At 36.0% G+C, this 18,501-nt stretch overlaps 1 protein-coding gene across 8 annotated transcripts in view; it reads right to left on the bottom strand.

Moving 5' to 3' along the window:
- Window positions 1-8,376: 8,376 nt before the first annotated feature.
- NUCB2 (nucleobindin 2) overlaps window positions 8,377-18,501 on the bottom strand; it is a 44,518-nt gene continuing 34,393 nt past the window's right edge. For 7 of the 8 annotated variants that reach the window (XM_008708913.2, XM_008708915.2, XM_008708918.2 and 4 more), the window contains 9 exons: window positions 17,630-17,733; window positions 16,433-16,618; window positions 16,149-16,239; window positions 15,492-15,550; window positions 15,303-15,395; window positions 14,177-14,266; window positions 9,377-9,547; window positions 9,019-9,100; window positions 8,377-8,489 (listed from right to left, as the gene is read on the bottom strand). In XM_008708913.2, coding sequence (XP_008707135.1) covers window positions 8,482-8,489; window positions 9,019-9,100; window positions 9,377-9,547; window positions 14,177-14,266; window positions 15,303-15,395; window positions 15,492-15,550; window positions 16,149-16,239; window positions 16,433-16,618; window positions 17,630-17,733 — 884 coding nt within the window. In that variant the 3' untranslated portion in view covers window positions 8,377-8,481. Of the gene's footprint in view, window positions 8,490-8,923; window positions 9,101-9,376; window positions 9,548-14,176; window positions 14,267-15,302; window positions 15,396-15,491; window positions 15,551-16,148; window positions 16,240-16,432; window positions 16,619-17,629; window positions 17,734-18,501 lie in introns of those variants that run through there. The other variant, XM_040638861.1, reaches the window with a different exon arrangement.

Genomic DNA, 18,501 nt, shown 5'->3' with positions numbered 1-18,501 from the left:
AATTAAAATCCAGCTTATTCATAGCTTTTTTAAATGATCCAATTTTCTAAAGAAGACAAAAAGAATTAAATCTAAATACACTTCAGATTAATAAAATTTCTGTCTAAACTCTAAAATTAACAGAACACTTTTGGCCATATATTTATAAAAGGTTATGTTTTTAATTCAACATTTAAATTGAAAAAAATTCCACAATCCCCTAAATTTAGCAATAACAAGTAAAATAAATGGCCTCTGAAATAGGATGTATATACCATCATTATTAAAAGTTTTTTTAAAACATAATAAATACTGATAAAATACAGATTATGCAGCACTGGTTTCCTTCATGAAAAGGAAAGGCAAAATTTTTTCACTTTTTAATTCCAGGACACAATTTTTCTCAGAAGACACAGAATAACGGTCTTCCTTCCACACCTATTTTAGGCACAAGCTTACATATACATGTACACATATTGCTTCTGAACTATGATCTTTCAATTAGCGGCTATAAAAATTGGTACATAGACACGTTGAAAATTGCAAGGGCTTATTATAAACTTCATGTGTGCTCATAGATCCCGGACTAACAGCTTCCAAGAAAGAAACACCTTCACTGAAAAGGGGCTCCTTCCTCCACCTCTGCTACAGTATGAGTCTCCAGGGCTCTTCCATTCTTAGGCCCTGAAACTAGATGGAAAGGTGCAAATAGAGCTATCTGGAAATCACCAGAGCCATCACAAAAGAATGAAACAGGCGCTCTGGGCATTAACTAGCTTCAAATTATCCTTAAAATAAAATCCTTAGCCTCTATTATATTTCACATAAATCTCTTGTAAAGTAATCCTGTTTTAATAAAGTCAACTCTACATCTTCTTTAGTAATACAACAGACTTCCTTGGAGAAAAGATGAATAGTTTGGGATTGTGAGGGAAGGGCAGAATTCATCTGAAAGGCCTGATAATAAACCCCAAAAGCTGGCGGCAGTGAAACTTGAAGAGAGCTGACAGCGGTGCTACCCACTTTCTATATCAGTCAAAACTTTCTTCATTGACTCAGGAGGTGCGTTAGAAACACAGCAGTGGGAAAGTCAATACAAAAGTAGAAAATGGGAGAGTTCATAGAGAGAAAAGAACTTAAAGCTCAAATCAGGGCACCTAAGTGGCTCGGTCTGTGGAGAACCCGACTCTGGGTTTCCAGACCTGGTCTACTGGGTCGTGGTCTCAGGATTGTGGGATGGAGCCTGCCTCAGCTCGCTGCTCAGCAGGGAATCTGCCTGGGGATTCTCTCCCTATGCCCCTTTCCCCCCAAAATAAATAAATAAATCTTAAAAAAAAAAACAACTCAGATCACCCGGGGAAAAACAACAAATACAAAAAACTATGCTACTTTTCTTCTAACCAGAGAATGCAAAATTCATGTCCTGGTCTTTCTATTACAAAAAATACTCTTTTCCCCTTTTATTAACAACTGTAAGACAGAAAATGTCTGCTGGAATGCACAAAATATTTTTTTTAACTATTATTACTTAAGAAGGGTACAAAAAAGCTAAAGAATTGGACAAAGGACATTCATCAGAGTCTGAATGCTCCGCATTTGCTCCATAAGCTGGTTCATTCTGTGGCAGAGGAGTCAGGAACTCTACTCACGAGTTAGAAACTTTGTTGAGGGTTAGAGTTCCTCTCCACAGTGCTCAGGAACCCCTCTGGGAATGACTGCAGCTTGCCTAAATAGCTCTAGAAAACCCCTCTAGAAATGCCTGCCTGCTTGTCTAAATAGCTCTGACTTTCTGCAAGTGTGGTTTTTCTTCTCCCCAATATCAATCGTGAATCTTAATGAAACATGCTGTAACTATCGAAGAGAGTGAAAAAACATACACATCAAAGGAAACAAGAAATGTATATGGGATTAGAACTGAGAGTTCATCAGAAAAAAAATTAAGATATAATCTGTAACATCCATTGCTCAACGCTATAGAACAAGAAGATGGTAGGAGTTTTAAATTGTTGTGTTTGACAAAAATGCTTCAATAGTACCACGAAAATGTTTAAACACTAAGATGCATGGCAAATGTTTTAAAAAAGGAAAAACAAGGGGCGCCTGGGTGGCACAGCGGTTAAGCATCTGCCTTCGTTCGGCTCAGGGCGTGATCCCGGCGTTGTGGGATCGAGCCCCACATCAGGCTCCTCCGCTATGAGCCTGCTTCTTCCTCTCCCACTCCCCCTGCTTGTGTTCCCTCTCTCGCTGGCTGTCTCTATCTCTGTCGAATAAATAAATAAAATCTTTAAAAAAAAAAAAGGAAAAAAAATCTATAAGACATCACTACATGAATAGGGAAATATTTACAAAGAAGCAATACCAAGAGCAGAAAGGGTAAGATTCAAAAGTAAAGCAAACTCAAATCACTTTAACCATTGAAGGGTAATAGTGAACAGTAAAGTGGGTAAAAGAACATTGTACAACACAAATACAGAATTTGGCTCGGGCTGTACATGGGTTTCATAATGAGGGCAGGAATGTAGTTAAATGACACGTACTCTCATATCACTAAAAATCTACAGTTAGGGGGGACTAAAATTGAACGCAACATTAATACAATGATTCATGGGAGAAGGCAAAGAGAACTAGATGGACTCTTATCTCTTCTCTCTCACTTTTAAAGCAGACAAGTCATAACTTTAAAATCATGTGGAGCTAAATCAGTACCCATTTTTTAAATTCCACAGAGCAGCAAAATTATAAGAATTGTAAAATGAAATATCTTAACATTTTAACGACAAGATCTATATTCATAATCCTGGAAATCTTGGAAAATATACTTCTTACTAAGGCTAAAACAAAAAGAGATGAGGAAATTCGCACAGCAAAAGTCAAGTCTGTTGCTTGCAATAAATTATAAACCAAACGAAATTTGTTTACAGGCATGCACAGCTCTGAAGGTAAATGGAAGGTAAGCATATAGGGAAAAACACACTGTCGAGGGCTGGCTAACAACCAAGCTGGTACAAGGTACTCATCAAGATTACGACTGATGCCATTTAAAATGTAAACTAGGGGCACCTGGGTGGCTCAGTCATTAAGCGTCTGCCTTCGGCTCAGGGCGTGATCCCAGGGTCCTGGGATTGAGCCCCGCATCCGGCTCCTCCACTGAGAGACTGCTTCTTCCTCTCCTACTCCCCCTGGTTGTGTTCCCTCTCTCGCTGGCTGTCTCTGTCAAATAAATAAATAAAATCTTAAAAAAAAAAAAAAGTAAACTAAATGCTCTGCAGGGAAAACTGTGGATGTCTATAAACATGAAATGCGGGTTTTTTTCCTACATAATTCTATAGGCAATATTGGGGAGGGGGAATCTAAATACCTAAAATTAAGTAAAAGGTTCTATTGGTTTTGCTTTGCTTTTGTCTCAAGAAAGAGATCGGCAGTACTAGGAATCATAAATTCAAATTTTTCAATTTGGTGTCTTTACCACTTGCTGTTGCTGCTTGTTCTGCCTCAGTTCTTGGATTGTCTAAGAAATGGGTATTAATCCATAGCTAAGTACGCATTTAAAAAGTAAATTAAATGTGAGTAAGGAAAAATTGGAATCTGGATAATGATACTGTGTAAAAAAAAAAAAAAAAGCAAGGAAAATGCCAGATTTCCCTCCAAATCCCACCCCTTGAAAGCAAGCTGTCAGTACAGTCTTTCATTCTTTCACCCACAGGAAACAAAAAAGTACACTTTGCACTTTACTCAATACACCTTAGTCTCTCAATTAAAAAAAAAAAAAAAACCAAACGAAAGTATTAAGTTGAGGCACCAGTGGTTAAGGGTGAAAGTGGACCTCGTTAGCAGGGTCTTCAAGCGATAAAAATCTCACGTGAGAACCGTGAAGCTCGTCATCTAACTTTGGCTCTTTTTCAGCTTCGTCATTGTACTGCACAGCTGTAAAACAAAGATTAAATTTTAGGCACTAACCAGAACTAGTCTTGTCAAAATTTATTCCTAAAGAAAATAGATTTCTTACCCCCTCTTTTAGTAACTAGGCTACTTTAAAAAACACATTCTCACGAAACTGTAAAATTTTCTTTATATTTTTCTTTCTGTGAAAAACAGATGTGCATTTCGGCTCCTGTAATACAAATCTGGTCAATTAGCATGGAAAACAATGCTGTTGTAAACACATTTTGGTTAAAAAAAATGTAGAGCCATATCTCAAAGAATTTTTACCACTACTTCTAAACTGCAGTTTCTTTTAGCAAGAGTCAACTATTCCAGAGGACTAACATCTTTTAAAATCGAATTTGGATTATATATACCTAAGTATACTAAAATGTATATGCTTCATGAAAATTCATATGTGAAACAAAACCCCAAATTACTAATACATACCACCAAGTCACCTAAACAGGACTACTGAATACCTAAAAATTATTAAGAAGAATGGTATAGGGGCACCTGGGTGGCTCAGTTGGTTAAGTGTCAGACTCTTGATTTCGGCTCAGGTCATGATCTCAGGGTCCTGGGATGGAGCCCCATGATGGGCTCCATGCACAGTGGGGAGTCTGCTTGAGATTCTCTCTCTCTCCCTCTGCCCCTCCCCACACTCATGTGCTTGCTCTCTCTCTCAAATAAATAAAATTTTTAAAAATTAAAAAAAGAATGGTATAAATTAAACATAAGACCAATATTTTCTAACAGAGCTGTAAAGAATACTATTAGCAACTCTGTAGGAAAAAATATTGGCTCATAAATGCCCAATATTCATAACAACTGGAACTCCTTAAGTCCATAGACAATCTTGGGCTAACAATTCTTTTCTTTTTTATTTTAAAGATTTTTATTTGTTCATTTGAGAGAGAGAGAGAGAGCACACGAGTAGGGGGAGGGGCAGGGTGAGTGGAGAAACATACTCACCTGCTGAAGCGGGAACCTGAGGTCGGGACTTGAGCCCAAGGCAGACACTTAACCATCTGAGCCACCCAGGTGCCCCACATTCTTTTTTTAATAATATAAATTATGATAATTTGCTAGAAACTGTGAGGTATGACTATGTAATATCCACCTATTATTACTCATACCAAAATATCATTTTAAGAAACGTCTCTAAATTCTCCTCCAATTATATTTTTAATTTACTATATTTGACATATAACATCATGTAAATGTAAGATGTACAACATGTTACTTTGATACATTTATATATTCTCATATGATTACCCTGTATCCATATTTATCATATTATGTAATCATAGTACGATATTGTCGTCTCCAACTCCTTTCTGATTGAACCGCAGTCCATTATCTAAAAGTGTTTACCCTGGGTGAATCCCTGTCTCATCAGTTTCTTGTCACAGATAGAGTCATCAACAAAAGGATATGCCAGATCATGTTGTAATGTTTCCTACAATTTAAACAATACAGAGAGGAATCCTTCTCCATCTCTAAAGAAACACAGCATTACTCTACTGAGTGATTTTTGTGTGTGTGTTTTTTTAAAGCTGTATATAAGCAAAACTTTTCCAGATTGCTACATTTAATCGTGGGATCTGTGATTTAAAAAAAAAAAAAACCTAAGGTATCTTTGGAGCATGCACCGATTATTTAAAAATTCCGTAGACTGAGGACTAAGAGTTTTAAAAATTATTAATGTGAAGAGACACAATGTAAAATTATGAGATGTTACAACAGATTGGCTCATTCAACGGCTTTACACATGCCTTCCTGCACTACCGAGGTAGTGAAGTTAAATACTATGATTTCCCAACATCCCCTGCAGCTAGGGTTCCAGATATGATTAGTCCAATCAGTCAGATGCACTCACTTGAGACTTCTGCTCAGAACCAAGTTACATGGGGAGAGAGGCAGCACAGGAGGCGTCCACGTTTGCCAACACAAAGCACTGCAGAGGGGCTACAGCTCTAGAGCTGCCAACCATACATGGCGTCCTTAATCCCCCAGGAGGCTTCTTGAACTGACAGGCAGCTTCTCGATCGTTCCAAAAGCAGCAGCTTCTTTGGCAGCCCACTCTTGTGATGTAGTTCCTTTGAGGCTCAGCCTCGGTTCTGTTTCATCCGCCTTCCCAAAGATTCTGTGAGCTACCCTTAATCAAGCACCCCTTAATCAAGCCCCTTCTGTTTAATAGCCAAAGAAGGTTCCTTTATCTACAACCAGGGATCCTGACCTATACAGAATTTGGTAGCTAGAAGTAAGGTACAGCCAGTAAAAGGATCTCAAATATGGAGTTAGCTTAGCTGAGGAGGTAGGGTTTTGGGCAGTGAGACCTCGTGCCACTAAGGTTAAGGTATTAGAGGAAGTAGTGGTAGAACTTCGGAATGCTAGCATGTGTGGGCTGCTTCTAGCCTCTTTCAGCAAAGTCTTACAGGAGACATGTGACTCAGGCTAGGGTTAAAAGACTGCAGAGATGGAAAGGAACAGAGTTTTGCCGAGGGAATGGCTCTCCACAAAATAAATTGACAAGAGTCCCCAATCTGGAGCCCTGAAAAATTGAAAAAGTTAGCTACTACCACACTCCAAACTGAAATAGTTACAAAGTTAAGGTTCTGAGGAAGCTGCTAAAGCTTCCTCAACCTTTTTCTGCCTTTCCTTTTTCTGCCTCAACCTTTCTTAAGAATCTTCTGCCAAGTAATGGGAGCCATCGTAAGGAAAGAGATCAGACTCCGATTGTTGCCATCCCACCCAAGCCTACAGTTTAAAATGGTCCCAAGGAGGTACCATTCATTTAAGACCCAAGGGGAGAGAGAGAGAGAGAGCACAGAAGCCAGCAAGTAAAAGATGATGTTCTTTGTTAAAAACTGTGTCTTGGCAAGATCTTTGTGGTGACTCATGGTAATAATTGCAAAAGACAGACCAGAAACATACTAAGTTTTTAGGGAACTTTTTTTTTTGCCAAAAACCAAAACCAAAACGAACACAAACCCCAAACCTGGCCAGCAACAGCCTGTAACTATCTAGAACAATTCCCAAGCCCCTAACCCACCATAACAGGAAGTGAAGAACTAAAGCTGTCCAGCCCCCAAGACCAGCACACTTTCCAATGCCTGCTCAAATGTGTCCTTGAAAATTAATGGACAATAAAAACTTCCTAGAAGGCAGCACCAAGGGCCCTTGAGGACATTCGACAAGGGAATTCCTCCCACAAAAGTGAATCAGGGGTTTCCTGATGCAAAAACCAAGGAATGTATTTATAGACAGAGCAGAGAGACCTTATTTTTGGCCAAGCAGTACCTTTTAAGTGTTATGGATCAGTGGCTATTGTCCCCTCTTCTGAAAAGTCCATTTTATTGCAGTTGTCCTGTCCCTATCCCACCACTATGCATTTGGTACTCAGGAGGCAGACACCTTGTTTTTTAGTTTGTGGATGGCCGGAACATGAGGTGCCACATCCTAACCCGCCAGAGGGGACTATACAAGGGTATCATGGTCTTCGAGCTCTATGCAATAATGGATTGGATGTGGGGCATTTCCTTTTGGGGCTGGGCAAGTAATGTTTTCTATGTTTCAGAAGAGCGTATACAGATACATAAGTAGCCAATAAAGCTGTCCGGGCTAACACTGAAAGTTGCCTACCAAACATGACCCGCTTCTTTAGTTAAAGATCCTAACTTTTAGCTGGTCCCAATGCCACATGGCTTTCTCAGCTTCCCTAGTAGCGGGGGGGCGGAGTTCCTTTTCCTCCTCTTGCCCACTGCCTTCAAAAGCAATCTTGGACAGTGAGAATGAGGTAACTTGAGGATAAAAACCATGCACTGAGGATAACAGAGCAGAGAGGTAGGAACCTGGACACCACCTACCTCCAGATTTCCTTTATGGAAGAGGGAAGAATTCCTATTTAGTTTAAAACACTGTTATCTTTGGTTTTTCTGGGTTTGTTTTTTTTTTTTTTTTTTTTTTGTAGCAGAACCTGATCTTAAGTAATAGAGTAGAAAGCAAAAATATGAACCAAAACATGACCTGAAGTGGTAGCAAAAGCTATTCAGTAGAAGAATTTCTAGCAGTTAAGGTTTGGAAGTAGGAGAAGTTAAGAGGAAACACTGGGGGAAAGTGTGGTCTTCTCAGAAGAAAAATTATGAACATCACAGAGACTTTTATCAAGAGAGGGGATGATAAGCACCTATAAAAGACTATCTTTATGAGTGACAACAATATAAATTTACTTTAAAAGCAATACAGAATGTTCTCACTTAAACAGTTACTGCTAGTTTCATTAACTTATGGCATAATTATGGCCATTTAATTAAATCATTAAAGGAGAACAAATTAAAAAGAAGAGAGGTATGAAAGTGAGAGCAGATACTGAGTTTGTATTCTTCCTGGTTGTGGTGGACTTCAATCCTTAAATATCTGTGTCCTGAAAAGATGCGTTCTCATTTAAAAAGTATCTTCCTTTATTCCATATATGCTTTAAAATATTTATTGAGCAGAAAAAAAGGAAGGGTGGTAAAAAGACGACACAGATGTTGACTTAACAGTTTTCTTCCACGTTCTGATGGACTTCGGACTTTAAATGTCTGTTTGAAAAAAAAATGCTCTCATTTTAAAGATATCTCCTTTTATTCTGAATCTTCTCATATATATGTATATATATAATATATGTAAATTATATTTACTATAATATATATTATTAAATAAATTATATATGTAATATATGTAAATTATATATAAAGATATATATATCTTATATATGTATATATGTAAATATAAATAAGCATTTTTAAAATATGCTTAATCACAGATTACAATTAAAAAACCATGTTCTCTGACAATAATGATAACTGATTAGAAAGAATTGTGAATAATGTTGAAATAAATCATTTCACCATAAATATAGCTATCAAATTATATAGCTTTTGAAATGTGCTGATGATAGACATTTTAGAAGGCTTTTCATTTTTCTGCAGTACAAGTTGCACTATTTCCACAAATATATAGTAAATACCATAGATATTAATGATTTGAAATTACATTTGTAATAAATGTAAATTTCAGTTTATTCAATTTTTTTTTATTTCCTTAAACAAAAAAAATTAAGTTACATACGTGGCTGGAGCTTCAATTCTCCACCAGGCCCTGATGGAGGAATTTCTTGCTGTAATTTTTTTTGCTCCATCTGCTGTACAACCTAGTGCATGGAAAAAGAACGTCTTAAAAGTAAGTATTCTTTTATTTTCTCATGACCTTTGACAAACCACAACAAACTAACTGAAAAGTGTTTTCCAAAATGAGATATTCAAACTCTAAATTTTAGATTAATATTCAACAAAGCACTTTCTAAAAATACTAAAATTCAAAATACTGTAGCTAATAGGACTTTGAAAGATTATATTACAAAAAACACATGTCTTTAGCAAAGCACCTAAAGTTCTTTTTAATGCCATGATCATTTTATAAATACCACCTGATGATATTCCAGCTTCTGAGCCTCCAGTTGGTCATGCTGACGCTGTAGCTCTTCCTTTTGTTTCTGAAGTTCATCTGCCTTTTTCTTAAGTTCGCTTTCTTGTAAAGAGATAAGATTTTCATATTCCTTCAGTTCTTCCTCTGTGAAGAGCTGTTGCTGATCCAATGTCTAAAAAGAAAAAAAACATGAGGAAAGAATAATCCTGGATATACAACAAGGTTTGATTCAGCTTTAAAATTCTATGATTAGCAAAGTACAAGAGTATATATAGTAATATACCTTTTCGGTAAGAAAGGGGAAGTAAGAAAATATATATCTATGTATTTGAGCAAAACGAAAAATCCAAGGCTAATGAAACTGGTTACCTACAGAACAAAGAAGAGAACTGGGTAGAAAGGACAGAGAGAATGAGGGAAAAGAAATCACGCTTCTCCGAAAACACCTTTTTTAGTACAGGTTTGATTTTTAGAAACTTGTCAGTGTTTCATATACTCAAGAAAAGAGAAGAAAGAAAATCCACAAGGACAGGGAAACCCAAATTGACTATAAACAGAAGAAAATAAATTATACTTTGATTTTAAGTGAATAAAACAGAAGGGGAAGGGGAAAAAAGAACTAACCCAAAAACTTAATCACAGTTATCTAGACTATATGCTCAGGTTAAAAACAACAACAAAAATCTAAACAAATCATAAATTCTTGTTTTGCAGAGTTTAGCAAATTGAAACACTTTGTACATCCTAGGACTGAGGAAATAAGTGGAATAATATTGTGGAAAATGGAAGCCAGGTTTCATATGAAATATGGAAAGAGGAAGAGATAGGATGTTGTGCTGGAATTGGAGGCACTGGATTGAAATATAAGGAGCTTTCAGTGTGAACTCATTAAGTTTGTGGGGTTTTTTTTAAGATTTTATTTATTTATTTGAGAGAGAGAGAGAGCTTGAACGGGGGAGGAGCAGAGGGAGAGGGAGAAACAGACTCCCCACTGAGCAGCAACCCCACATGGGGCTCTGTCCCAGGACCCTGGGATCATGACCTGAGCCGAAGGCAGATGCCTAACTGACTGAGCCACCCAGGAGCCCCAATGAGCTGATTGAGTTTTAATGTATATTGATACCTAAATATATCAAGATGAATATGAATGTAAGTGCATCTGCATATGTGTGTAATACGTGCATATACAGATACATAAAATACAAATATAACTATATATATATATATATATATATATATAAATATAAATATACACACCCGCACACACATTTATATGTTTTTTTTAAACTACCCAACTCTGCTATCTGACAAAGCCTAGAAGCAAAGACACTCTGGTAGCAAGGAACACATCCAGTGTCCAGATCCCAGTCTGTGATAGCGATCGCCACTAAATGGGACCAGTGTTCCTCAGAAAAATGGCTGATTCCAGAGGTGGGATGGAAAAAGAACAAGATGAGCCGTGAACATCTTATTATGCTAAAAAGTAAGGAAGTCCTCAAAGAATGATAGGTAACATGCCAAAAGGATACAAAAGTCAGTTTGAAGTAACTCCCACTAGCCGAATCTGGGGCAATTTGAGCATCAAAATAAAGAATGATAGTAAGGATTCAACCTTATTGAATAAAATAAGAAGCCATGGATCTACACTCAAACAGAGGTGGGGAAGCGATAGCTTTTCCTTACTGTAGAAAGCCAACTAATAATAAATGTAGAACGAATGACGATTAGAAAATCACCATTTGTCGATAGCCATTGTAATAACTGATTCTGGCTAGAATCATCCAAGGAGGCTAAAATTAGTACATAATGAATCTCAAAGTATACACTCGAGGACTTTTTTTTGAAACAGTGGTGGTGATGAAAATTGGTACAATTCTTCTGAAAAATACTTTTACAAACATATCAACTGCCCTAAAAAGTGTCCCTTGGTCTTGGTTGGGTTACATTGAGAATCCATCCTATAAAATAGCCCTCAACACATAAAAACTTTATATAAAAATGTGTTTATAGCAGCATTATCTTTTTTAAATAAACAGTAAAAGAATGGGGGCGCCTGGGTGGCACAGCGGTTAAGCATCTGCCTTCGGCTCAGGGCGTGATCCCGGCGTTATGGGATCGAGCCCCACATCAGGCTCCTTCGCTATGAGCCTGCTTCTTCCTCTCCCACTCCCCTTGCTTGTGTTCCCTCCCCCCCTGGCTGTCTCTATCTCTGTCGAATGAATAAATAAAATCTTAAAAAAAAAATACAGAATGGATGTCCGGCCCCCCGAATACAGTTAAGCACTTCCATAACTATTAAAGTAATGCTTACAATTCATATTTGGAAATACTTTTGATATGATGTCAAGTGACTTTTTTATAAAATGCTGACTTGTGATTCTGGCAGTATGGTGGGCTAGACAAAATACTATTTAAATTACAAAAGAGAAAATAGAAAACCTGGTAGACACCATCTTAACCAAATAATCAAAATTAACATTGCCAGTTATGAAAATAACCAGCAGCATATGCTTCATATGACACACTCAGCATCACTTTGGTGGTATTCCTACCAAAACTAGGAATCGTCAGGAAACACCAGACTGACTCAAACTGAGGGATGGTGTACAAAATCACTGGTCTGCACTCTTTAGAAATATGAATGCCATGAGATACAAAGACTCGGGAACTGTTTCAGATTAAAGGAGATTAGGAAGACATTACAACTAAATTCAGTATATGGATTTTCTTTTGCTATAAAGGACAGTATTAGTAAAATTAACAAAAATCTCAATAAAGTCTAGAGACTGGAAAAGAGTTTTATGTGTGTAGCCATAGATAATTTTACTGTGATTATGCAAGATAAATCCTTGTTTGCAAAAAAATACACACTCAAGTATTTAAGGTTAAAGCAGCACCATGTACAACTTACTCTCAAAAAATATTACATTATATATAAATACACATACACACAGATTAAAAATAGAGAAAGAGAGATAAAGAGAGAGAATAACTGTAGTAAAATGGGAAATCTGGGGGAAGGGTATTCAGGAAATCCTTGTCTATTCTTATAACTCTTTTGCAAATCTAAAATTATGTTAAAATGAAAAAAAAAGTATGTAATTATCTATTGATCTAGTTTTCCAGAAGCAATAAAGGGAATGCATGTTCAAATATCTTAGCATTCTTTTTCTTCTTCACCAAAGTCCAGAAATATTACAAATATTAGACAAAAACATGACAAAAAAAGCTGATTTCTTTAATCTTGAAGACAATAAACTGTCATCCTGGGACTGTCCTCGTTTCAGCACCAAAAACTTCCATATCCCAGGAAAATCCTCAGTAAAGGCTACACCAGGACAGTTGGTCACTCTATCTCAAACTATTTTCTGGACAATTAAAAATCTAGCCGAAATGATAATCTTTTATATTTTGTATAGGAAATGACAATTTTTTTTTCAGTCTCTTCTGGTTTTACCTCTCAACTATTCTTTTTAAAATGTGTATGCACAGTAAGCTATGGAATAAATTGGTATGCCTTTCTGGAGCAATTTGACAAGACATATTTAGAAACTAAAAATGGTAATAAACCTTGAGAATAGTTCTATCCCTAGGAATTAATCCCAGGGAAATTATTACAGATGCCCAAAAATGTATGAACAAGTAGACAGTCATCATAGTGTTAATTATTACAGTAAAAAAAAAAATTGGAATTGACCCAAACAGCTAAATCTGTTCCAATGGCTATATAAATTAAATGCTATAATCACACAATTGCATGCTAAGGAGTCATTTCTAAACTGTTTTTTGAGGCATGGCATCATGAAATATTGTTAACATTAAAAACACAGGATTTCCCAAACATACAAAGACATTTATACAGTATGAAGCCATTTTAAGAATATATAGACAGGATGAGGCACCCGGGTGGCTCAGCCGGTTAAGCCTCTGACTTGGGCTCGGGTCATGGTCTCAGGATCCTGGGATTGAGAGGCGAGTTTGAGTTGCATGGGCTCCGAGCTCAGTAGGGAGTTTGCTTGTCCCTCTCCCTCGGCCCCTCCCACGGCTCATGCTCTCCCACTCTTGCTCTCTCTCAAATAAATACATAAAATCTTAAAAAAATATACATAGATAGATAGGAGTTTATGTGTATATGTAAATTTAAAATGGGACTGGGTGACTCAGTCAGTTGAGCATCTGGCTCTTGATTTCAGCTCAGGTCATGATCTCAGGGTGGTGAGATTCAGCCCCACCTCAGACTCCGCACTGGGCATGGAGCCTGCTTAAGAGTCTCTCTCTCCCTCTTCTTCTGCTCCTCCCCCTCATTTGCTCTCTCTCTTTCTCTCTCTCTCTCAAAAATAAATTTAAATAAATAAATAAAATTTAAAAAAATAAAAATGGGACAGTTCACTATATATTGCATGCTATATATGCACATATTAAAAATACAAACCATTTCCAAATCAGTATAATGCAATGCATAAATTGTCTAACTCTGGATGGTAGAATTATAGGTAACTTCTAGTTTATTCTTTAAATGTATCTATATATCTAATTTTCAAGAAGGAACACTATTTTACACTTAGAAAAAGTAAAATTTTTAAAAAGACTTCTAATTATATATAACACGATTACAAATAAGAGGTCAATCGCCACGAGCTTTCCAAAAAATCAAGTTCACTATTTTACAGTGACATTTTATTGAAAAGCCCAGACAGTAAGGCTCTACATGCAAACCTAATGGGAAATAAAAGTTAAAAGTAGAATGAATTGACGTAGAATTTCTTTAACCATACATCACATTTCAAGCAGGTTTTATTACCTCCCAGCTGTCTGGCTCCAAGAATTCCTTTTTTTCTGTAGCTTTCAAAAACTCATCTAGAGTCACTAATCGGTCTTTGTTAGCATCAACCTGATTTAAAAAAAAAAAAAAAGTATATGTAAAATAAAATAGCTCTCATATTACTAGAAATTGTCTTCTAATAGATGCTATTACACAAACATACAGCAATTAAGGCTAGCCTAGGGTCCACAGAAACGGGGGGAGGGGGTGCGAAAACAAGCACATCAACATTACATTAGAATCAGAAAATAGGTATTGCTATCTTCTGTATTCTTCAGATTTGAAAATACAGTGAGATATCTATACTCCTAATACTCAAAGATCACCACACTTGAGTCTGCTTATCTGACTGTTCAGGCTATTACGGTCTTCCTCCCTCACCAAACCGTGTATAATCCCAAGAAAAATAACCTTTCCAGAAAGAGGACTGTTTTAGCCAAGAGTTAAGGAGTTTACGTTAAAATGCTCTCAACATTTTTTTTTTCTTAAAAACAACTAACTAAATCAAAACTAAAGTTGACAATCGCTCCCAATCCTCTTCAGTGGCTCTTATAGCCATTCAGTTACAAAAGTGAACTAGATAATGGCCAAAGAAATTCATTTGACACTTGGGTTGCCAGCAGTCAACAGAAATCCCAATCATCACCAATAGCTCAAATATCAGGTGAAAATCACTGACACAAAACAGTGGCCTTTAGTTACTAGCCTCTGATGTCCATGACCAAAGTTATCAGCTTAATAATGTGAACAAGAAATAAACACCTTGTTATAAACCATTATGGTATTGGATTTTTGGATTTTCTTAATAAAAACACAGCCTTTTAAAATATCAAATATTGGACTACATTATCTTTTACTTCTAGAAGACATGCAACAGCATCTTAATCTCTTAAATAAAAACCTTTTAAATTTTAAAATATTTTAAATTAGTTATAAAATAATTTTATCTACACCAAGGGAGTCTACCGAATATTCTGGATCAAAAATGCAAAACTCAATCAAATAACTATTCTGTGTATTTATTTTCCACTTCATGGTAAGACTTATTGCAAGAACTTGAATAATCCATTGAAATAACATATAATCTCAAAATTTTAAAACATACCTCATTCATTACGTGTTCCCTCATTCTAAGCCGTTCTTCCTCCATTTCCACCATATCATCCTCCTCATTTTTGGGGTCATATACTTTCTCCAACTAAGAAGAAAAGTTTAAAACCAACATAAAAGTAAGGAAAATAATGGAAGCAAGAAAGAGAGCAAAAACACCGAACACTTAAATTAACTCATTTACCTCTTTGGTAAAGAGGGCTTCTAATTCTTGTTCATCCAGGAAGCCATCATTATTGACATCTGAAGTTTAAAAGTCACAAATGCAAAAACTGATTTTAATGCCTTCAAAAATCAATAATGAAAATACAACTCTTCACAGCTGGCTTGCAAAATTGGTACTACCACAAGCATCCATATGCTACAGAAAGATGTTTCTTCCTTTTTTATGAAGCCTCAGATCAGTCCAACTGATAACAATTTACTACTAATTTATAATTCATACGAGTTTTGTTTAGAAAAATACGTCTTAACCAGTTTTTTCAAAAATATAAAGTGAAACAATATGCTATAGGAAAAAAAGTAAATTTTAATATTATAGCATGAAGTGTGCTAGATATAACCTAGCTAGTCACAGAAATACCTTCAGTTTACAGAGAACCTTACATTAAGTCATAATGAGTCAACAGTTAAAGCAGGTAAAAGACACAGCTACTGTCTTAAAGTAGTTTATGCTACAGGTCAGCAATAGAGATTATTCCTTTACCCTAGAGAAAAATTCTAAACATTTACTGTCAATAGGACTCATAAGCAGACCTTGGCAAAAATCAGTTAAGAATAAAGCAACTATAATCTTTCCAACAGCAGACATAAATATTAATATTTGTATCAAATCTGTTACCATGTAATTTGAAAAATGTCTTGGGGTCAAAGTCATTAGGATCCAATCCATCAGTCTCTTCCCATACCTCTTTTAGTTGATCTTTGCTTCCCTGTGAATCAATTTTTAAAAAATGCTCAAAACAAAATATAATCTATGTATACAGACTGAAAATAAATACAAATTTGAGAAACTATGCAGAAATAAGAATCTAAAGTACTAATAACTTATCATGAAATTCTACTATCTGATACTCAAAGAAGTATCGTCATCTAATTATGGTTTCTTATAGTCATAATTCTTACTGGATGATTAACTTTGGGATGATTTTCATGCTTTTTCCTCATTTCTTCAAATTTAGATTCTTCTTCTTTTCTCTTTTCTTCATTCAGTGTTTTTAAATATTCTCTCCTTTCATGTTCCTTCATCATTTCATATTTTTTAAATTCTTCATGTCGAGTCTTATCGTAGTGTTCCAGATCACTTGTGGCCTATAATGTAACATTTCAACTAAATAACAAGGAGTATTTGAAAATATAAATAAGGGTTTTCTTGCATACAGCATACTCTAACAGAAGGTAGTATAGAAGGTCCAGAAAACACTAGACTCCTCTTTTAAATTCTGCCATTTTAGTCATTATTACCAGAACGTAGGCATTAAAAGAAATTCATAGTTCAAAGCAAGCCTCAACTTTAGAAAGTTCCTCATAAGTAAGTAATATATAAATTGATTTTAAAAGAAGGGACTGTATCAAATCTGTACGGTATAGAAAACTAGAACGGTTTCTAAGCACTTAACTAAACTCACATCCAAGCTACAATATCCATTTTGGTAACTCCATACAGTACAACACGAGAGGTCTACAAACTCTTATCTAAAATCCCAGAGCCCATGTTTCGGAATGTTCTAGATTTCAGAAAGAGTATATGGCATATATGCCATATTGTATAATATCCTTGCAGAGTCTATAACCAAACAGATTAATACTTCCTCAGCAAAGTCTATGAATAGTCACATCATGTAGACTAAATAAAAACTATAAATAGCCTTATTATAGTTGAAACCAGATGTCAGCCTTCATAGTGCTTTGGATTTTGGAATTGTGGGCAAGGGGTTATAGATCATTATGTCCATATTATTATCTGTAGTAATAAAGGGTAAGCTATCTCCCTTTAAAAATATTCTTGAGGGGCGCCTGGGTGGCACAGCGGTTAAGCGTCTGCCTTAGGCTCTGGGCGTGATCCCGGTGTTCTGGGATCGAGCCCCACATCAGGCTCCTCTGCTATGAGCCTGCTTCTTCCTCTCCCACTCCCCCTGCTTGTGTTCCCTCTCTCGCAGTCTCTCTCTCTGTCGAATAAATAAAAAAAATCTTTAAAAAATAAAATAAAATAAAAATATTCTTGAGAGTATCTAAATGTTATATTATCACTTCATTGAATTTACTTATCAAATGACAAAACCTCAAAGGCACAACAATGACATTTTTTGGAATTATTCTCACCGCTTTGATGAGCATATCTAAATCTGTAGATTCAAACTTGTCAGGATTTAGGTGGTTTAGGTGATCAAATTGTTTTAGAAGAGCATGGTGGTCTATGCCTGTATCTGAAAGAAAATGAGAAAACTATAAATGATAAAGTACTAAAAGCTAGAAACGTTAATATAAATGATATATAAGAATAAGTATTCATATTTATTCCTGTAGGATTTTATAAGAATATTCATTCATTTATAAGAAAATTTCAGATTAAGCATCCATATTTTCTTTTAGAATATTGTACATATTGTTATTCTAGGCAAAAGTAATGTCCTTGAATCTAGAAAGGAAGACAACATATGTACACTTTTATATTACTTCTAGAAAGGCTAGTTGGCTATCAGTATAATCAAGGGTAAAAACTTTTTTGTTATTGTAAAACTACCATATTTCCTAATTTTAATTAGATAAACTCTAAAATACTGCCCTCAGAGCTCTCGTGCCCTCTTAAATAAATAAATCTTAAAAAAAAAAAAGACCTAAGCAGAATTTCTCTTTTTTTTAGTATTTTATTTTTGAGCAATCTCTACACCCAAAGTGGGGCTCAGACTCACAACCCCGAGATCAAGAGTCGCATCCTCTTCCAACTGAGCCAGCCAGGTGGCTCCTAAGTAGAATTTTTTTTTTAAAGATTTTATTTATTTATTCGACAGAGATAGAGACAGCCAGCAAGAGAGGGAACACAAGCAGGGGGAGTGGGAGAGGAAGAAGCAGGCCCCCAGCGGAGGAGCCTGATGTGGGGCTCGATCCCAGGACTCTGGGATCACGCCCTGAGCCAAAGGCAGACGCTTAACGACTGAGCCACCCAGGCACCCCTGCTAAATAGAATTTATTAA

Source organism: Ursus maritimus, unplaced genomic scaffold, assembly GCF_017311325.1.
Source record: "Ursus maritimus isolate PB19 unplaced genomic scaffold, ASM1731132v1 scaffold_23, whole genome shotgun sequence".
Lineage (NCBI taxonomy): Eukaryota > Metazoa > Chordata > Mammalia > Carnivora > Ursidae > Ursus > Ursus maritimus.
Note: the sequence above shows the minus strand (reverse complement) of the source record. Positions and strands in the feature narration are given on the sequence as shown.